The sequence below is a fragment of the Zonotrichia leucophrys genome, chromosome 10 (genome assembly GCF_028769735.1).
Source record: "Zonotrichia leucophrys gambelii isolate GWCS_2022_RI chromosome 10, RI_Zleu_2.0, whole genome shotgun sequence".
In the NCBI taxonomy this organism is placed as follows: domain Eukaryota; kingdom Metazoa; phylum Chordata; class Aves; order Passeriformes; family Passerellidae; genus Zonotrichia; species Zonotrichia leucophrys.
Genome location: NC_088180.1, coordinates 2,946,812 through 2,963,291, shown reverse-complemented (window position 1 = coordinate 2,963,291; position 16,480 = coordinate 2,946,812). Strand labels below are relative to the sequence as shown.

The window sequence follows — 16,480 nt, the reverse complement described above, 5'->3', positions numbered from 1 at the left end:
GGTGGTTTGACCAGGAAGAAGTGGGGGCACTGGCTCTGTGCCAGGCTCAAACCATGACACTTGGTATCCCTGGTGGCCACCCCCCTACTCCTGGAGGCCAGGCCCCTCTGCCCCCACTTCCTCCCCTTTATAAGCTGCCTGCTCCATGTGGTTTTCCTCTTTCCCCGGGTTTGTCCTTTGGTGACTGTGTTACTGTGCTGGAATAAAACCTTGCAGAAGAGCCTTTCTTGCCTCTATCACTGAGCCAGCTGTGGTGAGAGCTGAGTGGAGTTTGACTGCACTGCCCAAATGTTAACTCAGCCTGCCTTTTAACAGGAGAGGCTTGCTGGGGACAGGGGACAGGCAGCAGCACCCACCACTGTAACACCCACTGGGGACAGGGACAGGCAGCAGCACCCACCACTGTAACACCACATTTTAAACTGGCGCCCAACGTGGGGCAGACCCCACGACCCTGAGATTGACACTCTCATGCTCCAGGCCTGCCTTCCAGGGACTCACTCCATGCAAGCCCAGCAGCCCTGCAGAGCCCAGCCCTGGCCCTCCCTCCCTCTGGGGGTACCTTTGGGGGTGCGGAACTGCACGGCCTCGGACATGGGCCCCATGCCCTTGGAGTTGCGGGCCTGGATCTTGAAGAAGTAGGGGGTGTCCAGGGTGAGCTCCTGGATCTGGTGGGTGAGCCTGTTGCCCACCACGGGCTCGATGACCCAGTCGTGGATCTCGGCGTTGACGTCCGTGCTGTAGTAGATGATGTAGCCTGGGCAGGAGGGGACAGTGCCACCCGTCAGCTGTGTGCCAGGGCAGCCACCAGCGGCTTCCCCAGGGCGCTCTGACTCTGGCACAAACATTAAAACCATCTTCAAATATCAGCCAGCCCTCCCACCTTCCCTCTGAACTGCTCAAAGGAGATGCTAAGAGAAAAAAGCCATTTAAAATATTTCTCATCACCATTCCCTGAACGTGGACAAATTGCTATTTCCATCTCTTTACCTATTTATAGACCAATAAACTAAAGTAAAGCTGCCATTATAAAAACATCCTCAGAGGATTAATGTTACCATGATATTTTTTGAAAAATCCCTTTGACAGGATTTTTTCTCCTGGGAAGATGAGAAACCTCAGCTTCTCCATGTTTTGCTCCTCTGGAATATAGTCTAGAAATGGTTTGTCCAAACATGTGAATTGTTTTTAATTAATAACCAATCACCTTCAGCTGTGTTGGACTGAGTCCGTCACGAGTTTTCATTATCATTCTTGTCTAACCTTCTGTCTCTTTTCTCTTTTTTTAGTATAGTTTTAATAGATCATTTCTTTTTTCTATATTATATTTATCATAATATAATAAATCAACCTTCTAAAAAACTTAAAATCAAATTCTCATCTCTCACCTCGTCCTAAAAACCTCACAACACCACAAATTAATGTTATTTAAATTACATTAAAATAACAAAACATTCTCATGCACAGCAAAACAATTTGGTTTTGTAATTATTTCATTATTTTTCAGTGTATTAACAAAGGCAACAAGAATCTGAAGATAACTGAGGCTGCCCTGCACATCCCAGAAAAAAGGGTATGGGAAGGATTTATGTTCTGTTATAAAAATACAGTGAAGTCACCAATCATTATGCAGTAAAAACTTTATAACTATTTTATACAAGAAACACAGATCAGCATAAAATAAATACTTGAACCTCTATATATTTATATACACATAGAAATAAATATTTGAATCTGTATTTAATATATATTGTATATAACACAATATACATGATATATTTTAATATACTATTTATATATTTGTATCACTATTTATATCTATATCTAGCTTCAAGTATTTATTTTCTATGTAACATATATGGAATACAAATTTTTATATTACTATATATCTGTTTTATATGTATCTGTTGTTTATCTATATATCTCTACATCTGCAAGATATCTAAATGTGGGAGATGTTTTTGTAGATTTGTAGAGAATATATACATAAAATATGTATTATATAACATATATTAATATATAAATAAATAAATTTTTATATAGATGCTAAAATCATTATAAGAGTCTAGAGGCACAAGTACTGAATTAATTTCAGAGTGCCCTAATTAGTCAGCAGCTCTAATGATGCCCAAGCATGTGGGACCCAGAGTGGCCCAGCTCAGAATTCCATGGACAGGGGGCCCTGAATGACATCACCACTCAGAATTCTGGCATCACTGACAGCACAGAGTGAGTTAATGAGGAATTAATTAGTGCCTCAGCTGATGGGGATGTTCCCAGCAGAGGGCACTCGGGCCTCACATCCAAAAACTGTGTGGGCACTGGAAAAGGGGAGCTGGAGATGGGAAAGGGGAGCTGGGGATGGGAAAGGGGAGCTGGAGATGGGGTTTGGGAAAGGGGAGCTGGAGATGGGAAAGGGGAGCTGGAGATGGGGTTTGGGAAAGGGGAGCTGGAGATGGGGTTTGGGAAAGGGGAGCTGGAGATGGAAAAGGGGAGCTGGAAATGGGCTCTGGGAAAGGGGACCTGGCACCTGCTGCACTCAGGCTCAGCCCTGAATCACCATTTTTGTTCATTTTTAAGCTGTTAACTGCTGCTTGTGCAAAAGCTGATAAATACTGAGCAGTTCTGTTCCAAGGGTTTCCTTCAGTGCCAGGGGATTTGGGAGCTGGACAATGGGGTAATTTTGCCAGCCCTGTGCAGGTAAATGCTGCTCTCTGTAGCTCTCTCCCCTCCCTGGTGTGCCTCAGTGTGAGACGTTTGTGCCCCTCACTGGCAGCCAAATCCCTCCAGCAAAGGCTCCTGTGTCTCCAGCCAATCCTCCTTTCCCATGGAGAGGAAACATTTTGCTGCCTTTTCAGTGATTTCATCAGTTTTAGTCTCCTGTGCAGAACCTGGGCTCCAGTCCTGCCCACTCAGGTGTCCCAGGTTTGATTCTGCACCATGGTTAATCCTGAGCTCAGGCCCAAAACCAGACACTGCCATTCAAATCTGATTTCAGCTTTAAACAAATTCAAATTGAAGTGATTATTTCAGAAAGCCCTTCCAAATAGGAATCTGAACAGAAATTATAGAAGAGAATCAGTAATTATTACTGTCTGGAAAGTGATTTATCCTGTGTGGCAGTGATGCAGTTAAAGGCAAATAACAGTTTACTCCTAATGGTTCTGTCAGGGGAACAGGAAACTGCTCTGAAGTCTGTTCTGTGGCACAAAAATGCCACAAAGATGACAAAGAGCACGGGGATGGCCTCTCCTAAACAAACCTCTGATGGGCCAGAGGGGACATTGCTGGAGGCTGCTATTAGAACAGCACAGAGGTTATGGAGGTATTTAACTTCCAGCTGCATCTCCCACTGCAGTTAGCTCAGATGTGAGTGTATGTGGGTGAGGACAGCAGCAAGCAGTGGCTGGGAGCTCCTGAGGCTGGCAGAGCAGCTGGCAGCCCCAGGGCCCTGGTGCCCACCTGTGATTTTGCCGTTGGCCTCGGAGGGCGGCTGCCAGTTGACGATGATGGTGCGGGGCTTGCCCTCCTTGCTCACCACAGTCACGTCCTTGGGGGGAGAGGTTGGCACTGAAACAGAGCCAGAGTGTCAGCAAGGGCTGCCCTGTCACACCACAGAGCAGCCAGCTCAGGGCCTGGATCCCCATCTGATTATATTTGGGTTGTTTTGTATATTTGGGTTATTCTCTTTACTGCCATAAATCCCCCTCACTGCCTCCCTCCCAGATGGAGTTCCCCCTTTCCTGAGCACTTTTGGCACCAGATGTGATCCATGACTGAGCACCCTCAAAAATCTGCACAACTGACTTCTCACCAATCATCCCAAAAATCCTCCAAATTTTGTGAAAGATATATTCTATATAGATATTTCTATATTCTGAAACATCTCCCTGTTCCCAGGTTTCTGGTGGACTCAGACCCAGCAGTGCCCATTTGCCCCTTAAATCCCAATGAGCAAAGGAAATCCAGCAGCAACTCAGAATTCTACCAGCCCGGAATGGTTTGGGAATGGCTCTCAAAGCCCATCCAGTGGCACCCCTGCCATGGCAGGGACACTGCCACTGTCCCAGCCTGGCCTGGGGCACTGCCAGGGATGGAACAGCCCCAGCTGCTCTGGGAACAACCTCTGGGCAAACCTGCAATGGCTCACTGAGCTCCTGAGGAAGGATTTGTAACTTGGGAGGCATCTGCACCTCAGAGTGTCTCAAAGCAGAAGGATTTGCTGAACACAACCTTTTCCCTTGGGTTGCCAGAGAGCAGCACTGAGGGAAAGAAAGGAGGGGAGAGTTTTCCTTCTCCCATCAGCCTCTCCTGCCAAGAATTCAGGAAACAGCACAAATGGCTCCAGCAGAAAGCTGAAATCCTTGCTGTGAGCTCCAGAGGGCACTGACCATCCCTGCAGTGCCACATCCTGAAATCCAGGAGGCTCCTGAGGGGGCAACCCAGAGTAAATCCACCTTGGGTGTTTAATACAGCCACAGCAGCACTGAAATTTCTGCTTTTCCAGAGGTTTATGTGGGTGACCTATTAGAAATCCATCCATAAATCCTCTGGGATGGCCACCATTTATCCCTGTGATGATGAGCTGGAAACCAGGGACAGCCAAAGCCCAGGAATTATTGTAACTATTGCCCCAAATATGTTAAAAAAGGATTCAGAGGAAAGAAAAATAGAAAATCAGGAGTAGCCCACAGGAAATCAGGAATACACAGACAACACAGAGCCCAGATTTCCCTATTCTCCTTATAGGAGCAAGTCCTGTACAACTTCTCAGGAGTACCCCAAAATAATGAGCCACTCACTCAGGAATTTGGCCAGTATTATAAATCATAAGATTTGTTATGAGAAAATAGATTTAGCCTTTTTTTTTAAATTTCTGTTTCAAATTTTCTCCTTAGTTCCCCAGCTTTTGGGTCATATTTGCAAATATCCCTTCCAAGCACTTCAACCTGAGCCTTCCTGTTTAAATGCACTGAGCCCTCCTGCACTGTGCCCTTGCTCAGGGGCTTTGTGTCAAATTCTCATGTAAAACCCTTTATTTGTGCAGCTTTTACAGTCCCTGCACTCAGAGCAGAGTTATGGCTGAGGATTGAACGTGTCAGCAGAAACACCAAATGCAGTGTTTCATGTGGAATGGGAAAGGAGCCCCAGCCCAGAGCTGGCCCCACACATGGAATTCCCACCCAAAACCACCACAATGGTTTCAAAAGCAACTGAAGCTCACTGGGACTTCAGAGAGTTCAGATTTTATCCTGGGTTTGCTTTTTCTGAAGCAGAAATTAAAGAATTTCTACTATAGACTATCTGGAAAATCTCACTAATTGTTTGCATGATTGATTTCTTGGCTGTATTTTAATTTAGAAGGAGAACTCTGGGCTCATTTGGACTCTGGGCTTCTTGTCCTCCACAGTCCATCTAAAGAGAACCCTTCCCATAATAGGCAGTAAATTTAATTGCCCAAAGTTCATTTAACACTGCAGGGTAAGAAGAGCTAATGAGGGGCAGGTCAGGGAGAGGGCCTGGCCCTCACAGTCCCTCCCTGGGCCTGAGTTGTTGCTGGCAGCCTCAAACCCTGCTCTGTTCTGCACTGAACAGGAATTCAGAGCTCATCTGGATGTCTTAATGCCTACTTTGATTTTTCTGTCTTCATTTGCTCATGCACCTTCTCACTCTGTAACAATTATCATCACATTTACAGCACATTTTAATTATTATTTGCTGAAGTGTTTTCTTTGTATTTGCTGTTGAGGTGCTTTTTGTGAGACTTTCTTCTCTCCTGCCCATGAAGTGTGGTACATTATTCATGACTTCTCTGTAATTTGATGTAAATTCTCCTGCAATCATCCCTTGCAATTTTCAAGTATGTTGTTGTTTTTTTAATCAGAATTTCTGCCTGAACTATTCAGACCCCCCCAGCAAGTGTTAATCAGCAGAACCATTTCAGGTGGAGGTTTCTTTGGGAATATCCAGCAGTACCTAATTCAAAGGTTGTCCCATGTGCTGTCATGCTCCAGGTGCTGGATCTCCTGCCCTTGGTCACCATCACTGAGAACTCGTAGAGGGTGTTTGGCTTCAGCCCCGTCACCAGGTAGCTCAGGGTGGTGGCATTTGCAGTCTGCAAGGGAAAGCAGGGTCAGCACTTCCCAAAGCACAGCCCTGACACAGCCCCAGCCCCTGCTCCCAGCATTTCCATAACCACAGTCATTAATTAGGGCTGCTTCTTCTCCGGCGTGCAAATTCATTAATCAAATATCAACGTTTATCCTCCACTAGAAATGCTGCAATCAGCAGCAGCACTTAGCAGCAGTCAATTAGAAATGAAAAAACACAATCCAAGGGCCAGGGCCCACTTGTTCTGCAGTGGTTAAACCCCTGTTTACCTTGGGGTTGGTTTACAGCATTTCATTAACTCTTCTGGCTGGGGAAAACAAAAAGCACAGCAAGGAACAGTCCTGCCTTGGAACCTGGAGCTGCCTCCCAGATCCCTGCTGGAATTTCCAGAACAACCTTAAATGTAATAAACAACCAACTAAAGACACACTTGTGAGACTTGAAGAGAATGAAGCTTTGCTAAAATGTAGACTCTTTTCAGAAAAAAATGGTGATTTAGGATTAAACAAGGAAACTCCACGTGGGTCATAGTGGAATTTGTAATTCAGCATTTCTAAAGATCTGGTATTTGTTATCAATGGCTTCAGCACCCACAGAATGTGCTGGAGGCCCATGGAAAAGCGGGAAAGCTGTATTTACAGATAAGTATGTTCCCCACCTTGACCTGTGCTGTTAACACAGAATGAAGGAGTTGTTGCAGGATCTGACAGGGCCATACAACAACTGCAGCAGCCACTGCCTCCAGAAACCCCTGAGTGCAGCTGATTTATTGCAAGGCAAAGGCACCTCTCCTGAAGGCTCCAGCAGTGACAAAGAAACCCTGAGATCTCCAATCTCTTCATTGCTTTTTTCTTCCAAAGGATGGAAGTTCAGGAAATGCTGATCCAAGGGATGGCAGGAATTTGCTGTCTGTGGCCAGACAACAAAGACTCATAACATGAATTAAAATTCACCCCTCCATTGGCTTTAAGCCTGTCCTTGGTGAGGCTCAGTGCAGTTTGGAGAGGGTGGGACTGTGGCTGAGGGGCTGGGGCACAGCTGGAAGGGCACAGCTGGAAGAAGGGGCACAGCTCCCTGGGGAGTGCAGTCCTCGTGCAGGGATGGAGTGACAAGTCCAAGGCAGGAATCTTTCCCTCCCATCTGGCATTCCCAGCTGCCTTACCCCAAAAAACTCTTCCTCTCCAGGATGCTGCAATTCCCAGCAGTATTGAAGCACTCCAATATTTGGATTATTTGATGTGGCAGCTGGGCTCCTTTTACAGGTGAAAAGTTCTGGTTTCCATCTCTGGCTTTGAATCTGGGGATCTTTTAGTTTCCCTGTGCATCCCACTGAGTGTAAATGACACACCTGAGCCTCCCTGGAGTGTCAGACCCCACAATTTAACAGCACTTCATTATTTTAACATCCCAGCCTATCCCACAGTACCAAACCCTGCTCACCTGCTAGAAATAAACTCCATAAATATTACTCTATTATCTTTTATGCAGTCCTAAAAGATCCAATGTTTAATTTTATTGATTCCTGATGGATCCCAGGTAACTGCAGGACAACCTCACACACCAACAAGGGGGCTTTGGGAAACTGCTCCATTGTTACACTTTTATAAGTTGTGAGTTTTACAGTGCTTCACTAATAAAGTAAAAAAATGGAGCTTTATTTCTCTCTTTATAAGGTCTTTTAAGGATAAACCGTCTAATTAAGAAATGATACTTAAATTATTTTTACTAACTACTTGTGTCTTGCAATGTGGACTTTTTAATCTAATTACACAATACTACTTAAATTCATGAAGAAGAAGGTAAAAAAGCAGCTTCTAAAATTTTCATCTTGCTTTATATATATAACTATATTCTAAAACTTTCAACTCTAAGTTTTCTGCTATGTGATACTACACATTTCTATTTAAACTATACACTCACAATTCTAGTTCTGTTATTCAATTTTGGAAGTTTTTTTATGTCTTCAGGTTAAATGTAGTGTTCATTTGGGGGTCAGTGTCTGACAGCACAGAAAGTCTAAAATTCTGAGCAAACAGAGTTCTAATAACCCTGTTAGTGCAGAGGGGCTCTGACCTCCCAAAAAACATCCAGCAGGGCAGGAGAGCATTTCCAACAGGAACCAGGGGAGGAAAGCAGGATGTGGGCTCTCCAGACACCACAGGTTACACGTGACTGGAGCAAATTGCTCACACTTCTCTCATTCAGGCAAATCCTTTCTACATTTCTGAGTAATTTTAAATTAAATTCCATCATTCTGTGTTGGTTTTGGCCACAGTAAAACTTGTTGCCCACTGACCACCAGCACTGGAACAACAGGACTATTCCTGTTGTATTTAAATTTACTGTTTTATTCCATTCTTTTAAGCAATTAGCTAATGAAACTGCAGCTTTATTTAAACCACTCCTGAGACACCCTCTGCACATGACTCAGGAATGTGGCTCAGAAGCCTTTAGAGAAGGAATACACACATATTTACATCTTTTCATTTCAATAAAGAAAAGATCTGGATTATAACAAGCTGGCTCTGCAGGAGCATAAAGGGAGCTCCACTGGCTGGGTATTTTAACAACCAGTTCCTCTGAGTCTCATTACACATGTGAAATTTGCAGTCAGCAGCTCTGAGCCCTGCAGGTAACTCTGAAAATTAATAAAAAAAATCCAACCAACCACCAAACCAAACCCCAAATCCAGTCTCCAAATCAAAACACATGAAAATGGAGGAAGGCAAGGATATAATAAAATTTTTGTTGTGTATTTTGAAGCCAGTCAGTTCCCAAAGGAAAAGTTCTCTATTAGCTTTGTAGGAAGTTAAAAGGCTCTAAAAAGAAACCCCAAACCATGGGGGTAAATCTGTTTTCCCTGCATGGCTCAGTGAGGGGATGCAGTCACACAGCCCTGGCAACTTCAGTGACTGTCCAGAGGGGAGCCCACACCTCCCAACCAGGGACTGGGGCAGGGGGAAGCTTCAGACTATCACTGTGCACAACTCTGGAAATTCCTGTTCCCTCCCTGGAGCAGCTCTGCCACAACACCCCAGAGCTGCAGCTCCTTCCAGGAGACATCAAAGCACTGCTCCCACCAGAGCAGGGCAATCCTGGCCCTCCAAGGCCCCTGGGCTCACCCCAGCAGCATTCCCAGAGCTGTGCCTCCAGCTGGGAGTGGGGCTGGAGGAATCTGCGCCTCCAAGGAGCCTCCAGTGCTCCCAGAGCTTGCCCTGAGAGTGGAACTGGAGGGATCCTGTCCCTCCAAGGAACCCAGCAGAGTTCCCAGAGCTGTGCCTTCAGCTGGGAGTGGGGCTGGAGGGATCGTGCCCCTCCAAGGAGCCCCCAGTGCCCCCAGAGTTGTGCCTTGCCCTGGCATTGAAACTGGAGGGATCTTGCCCCTACCAAGAGCCCAGCAGAGTTCCCAGAGCTGTGCCTTGCCCTGGAGTTGGAGCAATCTGCCCCTCCAAGGAGCCCAGCAGTGCTCCCAGAGCTGTGCCTTGCCCTGGGAATGAAGTTGGAGGAATCTGCCCCTCCAAGGAGCCCAGCAGAGTTCCCAGAGCTTGCCTGGTGAACTGGAGAATCTGCCTCAAGGAGTCCAGTGCTGCCAAGTATGCCTTGCTCAGGAATGGACTGAGGATTGCCCTCGGGGAGCTCCAGCAGTTTCCAGAGCTGTGCCTTGCTGGAGTTGGAGGAATCTGCCCTCAAGGAGGCCAAGCTCCACGCTTGCCCTGAGGAGTGAGGCCCTGCCTCAAGAAGGCCAGCAGTGCTCCCAGAGCTGTGGGAAAGGAATCTGCCCCTCCAGGGAGCCCAGCAGAGTCCCCAGAGCTTGCCCTCGGGGTGGAACTGGAGGGATCTGCCTCCAAGGAGCCCAGCAGAGTTTCCAGAGCTGTGCCTTGCCCTAGGAGTGGGTCTGGAGGAATCCTGCAGTGCTCAGCTGTGCCTGTCTGGAATGGAGTGAGGAATGCCTCCAAGGCCAGCAGATCCAGAGCAGTGCCTTGTCCTGGGAGTGGAACTGGAGTGATCCTGCCCCTCCAAGGAGCCCAGCAGCATTCCCAGAGCTGTGCCTTCAGCTGGGAGTGTAGCTGGATGAATCCTGCCTCTCCAAGGAGGCCCCCAGTGCTCCCAGAGCTATGCCTTGCTCTGGGAGTGGAACTGGAGGAATGTGCCCCTCCGAGGAGCCCAGCAGAGTTCCCAGAGCTGTGCCTTGCCCAGGAGGGATCCTGCCTCTCCAGGGAGCCCAGCAGTGCTCCCAGAGCTTGTCCTGTCAATGCAACCAGAGGGATCCTGCCCCTCCAAGAGCCCAGCAGTGCTCCCAGAGCTGTGCCTCACCCTGGCAGGGCAGCTCCCAGCCCTCAGTACCTTGTACTTGGTGTTGGCAGGGATGTTGGTTTTCCAGCGGACGGTGTAGAAGCGCGCGTCCGTGATCTTCTGGTTCTTGGGCAGGGAGTTGTCTGCCCAAGTGATCCTGATGGTGTCATGGCTCAGGATGGAAGCCTGAACTCCCACCGGGGGCATCATGGGAGACGGATCTGGCACTGGAGTGTATGGAGCATTAATAACAAACAAATCAACCTCGGAAGTGTCTGCCCAATCCGGGGTTTAGAATTAAAAAGGGAGGAGGTGGCATTTTAATGTCAACCAAAATAAAAAAAAAAGGGGATGCAGGGAAGTGCAATGAGATGGAAGGTGAGGAATGGAGAGAAAGAGAGAAAAGCCAGAGTTAATAGGTGACATTAGACTGGGCAATAACATCACTCTTGCATTGTCCTCCCTCCTCCAGACAGTAAGACAACAAATCCCTGCTGGCATAGCCCTAATTAGTGCCCAGGGCACTCAACCATGGCCTGAGAACCCCAAACACTCAATCACTGTAACTTCACTTGCATGGAGTGTCACTGAGTCCTCTCCCAGGAAACAGAGGAGGACACAGAGCTGGACTCTGGATGGGCAGGTGCTACCTCCCAAACACCCGGGGACCTCCCAAAGGCACCTTCAAAGGGAGGCTCCAGTGACAGACCAACTTGCAGTAACTGTGAAACTGCAATTCCAGCATCCTCTGGGGAATCTCAAAGCATTCCAGCTCATCAGGACTAACCCCAAGTGTTGCACCTCCACCAAATTCCAGTGGTGCCAGCAGGCTGGGAGAGAGCCATGGCATGGCAACAGATCACCTGCACATTTTTCTGCTTAAACCCTTTATGGATTACAAATCCAAAACAAAAACTGCCCAGATTTTGTTTAGTGTGAGTGACAACAGAGGGACACAAAGCAAACACAGGCATCATATTAAAAATTTTCAGTGCAAAAGGCCATAACCCCCCAGCCCAGGGCCTTTAGAGCTGCACCCACGTGGGCTGTGCTCAGCAGGGGGAACACTGGAGTTAGAACATCCATTAGTAGCTGTCAGGTGAGTTTGGAACTTAAATGAGCCCACTTTAGGGGGTTTATCAGAACGAGCAAGGCCAAGCAGTGACAGGGACAGAGAGCAGGGGATGAGCAGGCAGCAGGACCCTGCCATCAGCCCAGCCCAGCCCAGCCAGGGGCAGCACTCACCCGAGTGGGGCCGGGTCACGGCGCTCTCGTACAGGGGGATCCCCTCCCCCACGTTGTTGAAGGCTTTCAGGGTTATCACGTAGTGGGAGCTGGGATCTGAAGGGGAAAGAAAAGAAATCAGCACAGCAAATGAATCCTGCTTTCTGCTTCTCAATTTCATACCTTCTTTGTCCCAATTTTAATTTTGAACTGGAATATGTGATTTGAGCTGAGGAAGTCTCCACACAGACCTTCTGCTCATGGCTGCAGAATCCCAGACTGGTTTGGGGTGGAAGGGACCTTAAAGCCCATCTCATTCCAGCCCCTGCCTGGGCAGGGACAGCACAGCTCAAGTCTATGGTTACAGCACAGCCTTTACTACCTTTAAGCACAGCAAAATCAGGAGTGAGAAAAACAATTCAGAACAACAAAACCAAAATGACTCAAAGCTCTGATTTGATGGAATTCCCAATATTGCTGTTTCTCTCACTCTCAGACTGTTTCACCTCCCACAGAGAGCTCTGTGGAGGGGTGAATCTTTATTTTCCTTTTAAAGCAGCCACCAGTGAACGCTGGTGACATTTCAGTCCCTTTTTCTCCCGCAGCTCCGCACGGAGCACGCTGAGCTCAGGCTGCTGGGCTGGGGCCCAGGGGCACTCACCCAGGTTCTCAATGGTGTAGTATCTCTGCTTGTAGTCCACCTTGATGGTCTGGGCGTGGGGGCTGCCGATGCCGTAGCCGATGGCGTAGCCCCTGACCACCACGTCCTGGTTCTCGGGCGGGGTCCAGCTCACCACGATGCTGGTGACCAGCGGGCGCACGTGCAGCGAGCTGGGCACCTCGGGCACGCGGCTCTCTGCAGGGACAGGGGGTGTCACAACCCAGCACATCCCTCTGGCTGCCCTGCATCGCCCAAACCCCTGCCAGGGGGCTCAGAGACCCTGGCACAGAGCCCAAGGCACCTGTGAGCTTGATTATGACCCATGGAAAAAGTTATCAACCTTGTATGAGGAGCTGCAAGTCATGAAAGACTAAACAGAATAATAATTAAGTTTGTCACAGGGTGAAAAATAGATTTTTAGGGGTTTTAGAATGGGAGTTCAGGGCACAAGATGGAGGAATCTGGGCATGTCCAGCCTTTCTCCTTCTTCTACTTGGCCTCCATCTTCTGCTGTGATGGTGGCACTTTTGGATTGGTTTAAGGTGGAAACTCACTGTCTAACATAGATGATAGGTTTTGGGAAGTTATTGTAAATAATGTACACGTAGTTTATAGTATAAAAAAATAACACCACCCTGAGGGTGGTCAGTGTGCCTCTGTCTGACCTGCTGGACAGACCTCAGCAGGCCAGAGACAAAATTTTATAGATAAGAAACAATGAACAACCTTGAGAACGAGAACTGAAGAGTTCTGACTCCTTCTTGGACTGCCAGGCTGGGAAAAGAGACTTTGTGACACATCTCAGGGTCACTGTGAGCAGCTAAAGGCCCAAGAGGGAGGCAGTGCAAGGTCTTCTCCCAAAGAAAGGCACTGCCAGGGAGCCCAGGAGGCAGGAAGGGCGAATAAAGCACTTGTGTGTGTTGGAATGAGCACAATGAAACTTTGGGGCGCAGCAGAGAGCAAAGAGCTCCAAGAGCAGAATGTTAACATTACATTCCAAGAGATTCACCCTTCAAAAGGCAGCACAGCTGTGCTGAAGCTTAGGGGGTCAGCATGGTTTTTGTATCAGATGTGTTTGGGCAGATCCATGTTGCCCATGTCATCACCCAGTTTTATCCCATCCTTTCCCTCCACAAATTAATCTAATTTCAATTCCATCCTATTCCTTACTTGTGGGTATTACAGTAATTACATGGAAAAGAATTTTTCAAAAATAAAACTTTTTCAATTTATATTCCCTTCTCCGCTTTCTTTGTAAGTGTATAGACAAGGTGAGGTGTAGGGATGTGCCCTCTGTTGATGGAGTGACAAAACTGTCCTTTGGCCCCTTAAAAGGAAAGAAGCCCAGAAGTTCCCCTCCTCTGTTAATGAAAAGACACCTCATAGGACTGGGGGACTTCATCTCAAACTTAAAGATAGCTAATTCAATAGAAGCCAAAAAGTCCGGCTTAGGCAATTTAGTAGAAAAAAAAGAGAACAAAGAAATTAGTTTGCTGTGTTTCCAGCTGTGTTTCCAGATACAATTCCTTGTTGAGAAGGGGGAAGGTGGAAGGGTTGCCCTGGTAAAAAATGCCCCATCCCAGAGCTCTAAAATAGCAGTAGGAGAGTCTATGGATTACTGGAATGAGAAATCAAGTCTTAAATTCCTCTCACCAGGTTAATTCGTGGAGATGTGTCATATTTTTGGCACTGTAAGGATTTGGGGGTTGCTTTGATAATTTTACCAGGAGCAAGAACATCTAGCACCTAGCTCGGTTTTTCTGTTTGTTATTTTGTCTTTTATTAAACCTTTTTATTTCTAACACTGCAACAGAAGCCATCCTGCTGATTTGGATGCCTCCAAAAGTAGCTGAGCTATCTTAGGTGTGTTATAGGCTTCCAAAAGCTTATCAGACCTGGCCCAAAGAAGTTACTATAACACATTTTCCATCACTTTTCTGGTGACGAAAGTAAAGTTCCTGAGCTGGTTGTGGCATTAAATAGGAAATTCCACAGCTGTAAGAACTGCACTGCAAAGGGTTCTCCTCCCTTGTCCTACAGCTGTCCCTGCCTGGATCCTTGGATTCCCAGAACTCATACAACATAAGCAGGAACTGCACAGAAAATAGAGTGTCCACATCAAATGTTCAGAGCCTTCCCCCAAAGCAACACAAGTCTCACCCCACCCCACAGAGACACAGAATGTGGATCCCTAACTCCAGAACACTTCACAATGTGCCACTGTAAGCCCCTAATATTTCTCCTAAGAGGCTTTGTCTCACTGTTGAGTGGAACCAAAAGCAATCTGCCACCCATCCCTGGAGTGTCCCTAACTTTGGGTTCACTTCTCAAAAATGCAATCAATCCTTTTGTCGTGGATTAGGGATAATTCCCTGCACCAGCAAACAGAGCTCCCCACTCCAAATGGAATCAAGGACTTGTGCTTCCTGCAGGGATTTCTCTTTAATGGAACATGCTGCATTTCTCTACAAACATTTAATAAAGCACCACAACAGGATTAGCAGGATCACAGCACAGCCCTGGCCCCCAGCCCAGCAGCTCCAGCTCCCAACCAGCAAACACAGCACAGCTCCAAGAGCAGCACCAGAGGTGACATTTCCACTGCCCTGGGGACAAACTCTGCACAACTGCTCAACACTCCTGCTCTGCACTCAGGGGAACCTGCTCCAACTCCAGAGTGGAATTGTAACACTCCTGCTCCCCTTTACATCCATGGCACTCTCCTGGGAATTCTTTGCTATTTAAACTAAAAAACCAGCCATGGAATAAAAAGAAATGATGCCTCATGTGTCTGTTGAACCTAAGAAATGCAAGATGAGCTGTAAATTCATTTGCATATGTTAAAATTATTCATATGAGCTTTCTAAAGAAAGAAACCCAAGAAACACAGTGTGCACACACAGATCTCACAGGTGTGTGCAGAGTTATAGGAATATCATGTTATGTCATCTTAAATGTCAATTTTTATTACTTTATTCAAGGGAAAGAATGTGTAGAAAGTCAGATTTCCTGCAATGGAGGTGAAAAAATTTAAATGACAAAGCAAACAGAGAAGGAAAAGGTTATTTTTCTTCTTCCTCCTTCTGCCCTGTTCAAATTTAAATTTAACCCTGGTGCTGTCCTCTGGCTGAGTGTTGCTAACTCCAGTTCAGGGACATTCCAGTGCCCTGTGAGGTGCCCATGTACAGAGCTCTGCCCACTGTGGGGACCTGGCAGCTCCAAGGGTGTGTCACATCCACCAAGGGCCAACAGACAGAGAGATCAAGGAATTCCCAGTCCCCACACCCCTGAACTGATCCCCCATTTTTCATTGAATTGAAGTGGATGGATCCCCCATTTTTCAGGGAAATGAAGTGGATGGATCCCCCATTTTTCAGTGAAATGAAGTGGATGGATCCCCCATTTTTCAGGGAAATTAAGTGAATGTCCCCCCATGTTTCTGTCCCAGCCCAGGGCTGTCTCTCTCTCACCATCCAGGTCGCTCTCGAAGGTCTCAGCTGACACCCAGTCGGTGGCGGGCCCGGTGCCGTTGATGGTCATGGCGGCCACGCGGAAACTGTACTCAGTGCCCCGCTCCAAACCTGCAGGATGGGCAATGCCCACAGAGCCATCAGGAGAGCAACTCCCACAGATCCCACAGCTCCATCAGGACAGGAATTCCCACAGATCCATCAGGACAGCAACTCCCACAGATCCCACAGCTCCATCAGGACAGGAATTCCCACAGATCCATCAGGACAGCAACTCCCACAGATCCCACAGCTCCATCAGGACATGCATACCCAGAGATCCCACAGAGCCATCAGGACAGGAACTCCCACAGATCCCACAGCTCCATCAGGACATGCATACCCAGAGATCCCACAGAGCCATCAGGACAGGAATTCCCACAGATCCCACAGCTCCATCAGGACATGCATACCCAGAGATCCCACAGATCCCAGAGCTCCATCAGCCCAGCAACGCCCACAGCTCCATCAGGACAGGAATTGCCACAGATCCCACAGCTCCATCAGGACAGCAATTTCCACAGTTCCCACAGGTCAGCAATTGCCACAGATCCCACAGCTCCATCAGGATAGGAATCCTCACAGCTCCATCAGGAGAGGAACTCCCACAAATCCCACAGATCCATGAGGACAGCAATTCCCATAGATCCTACAGCTTCATCAGGACAGGAATTCCCACAGG

At 47.5% G+C, this 16,480-nt stretch overlaps 1 protein-coding gene across 11 annotated transcripts in view; it reads right to left on the bottom strand.

Moving 5' to 3' along the window:
• NEO1 (neogenin 1) overlaps window positions 1-16,480 on the bottom strand; it is a 183,220-nt gene that overhangs the window by 16,663 nt on the left and 150,077 nt on the right. For 9 of the 11 annotated variants that reach the window (XM_064722704.1, XM_064722711.1, XM_064722714.1 and 6 more), the window contains 7 exons: window positions 15,760-15,870; window positions 12,290-12,484; window positions 11,650-11,745; window positions 10,456-10,679; window positions 5,977-6,115; window positions 3,463-3,570; window positions 563-757 (listed from right to left, as the gene is read on the bottom strand). In XM_064722704.1, coding sequence (XP_064578774.1) covers window positions 563-757; window positions 3,463-3,570; window positions 5,977-6,115; window positions 10,456-10,679; window positions 11,650-11,745; window positions 12,290-12,484; window positions 15,760-15,870 — 1,068 coding nt within the window. The remainder of the gene's footprint in view (window positions 1-562; window positions 758-3,462; window positions 3,571-5,976; window positions 6,116-10,455; window positions 10,680-11,649; window positions 11,746-12,289; window positions 12,485-15,759; window positions 15,871-16,480) is intronic. The other 2 variants (XM_064722706.1, XM_064722709.1) reach the window with 1 other exon arrangement.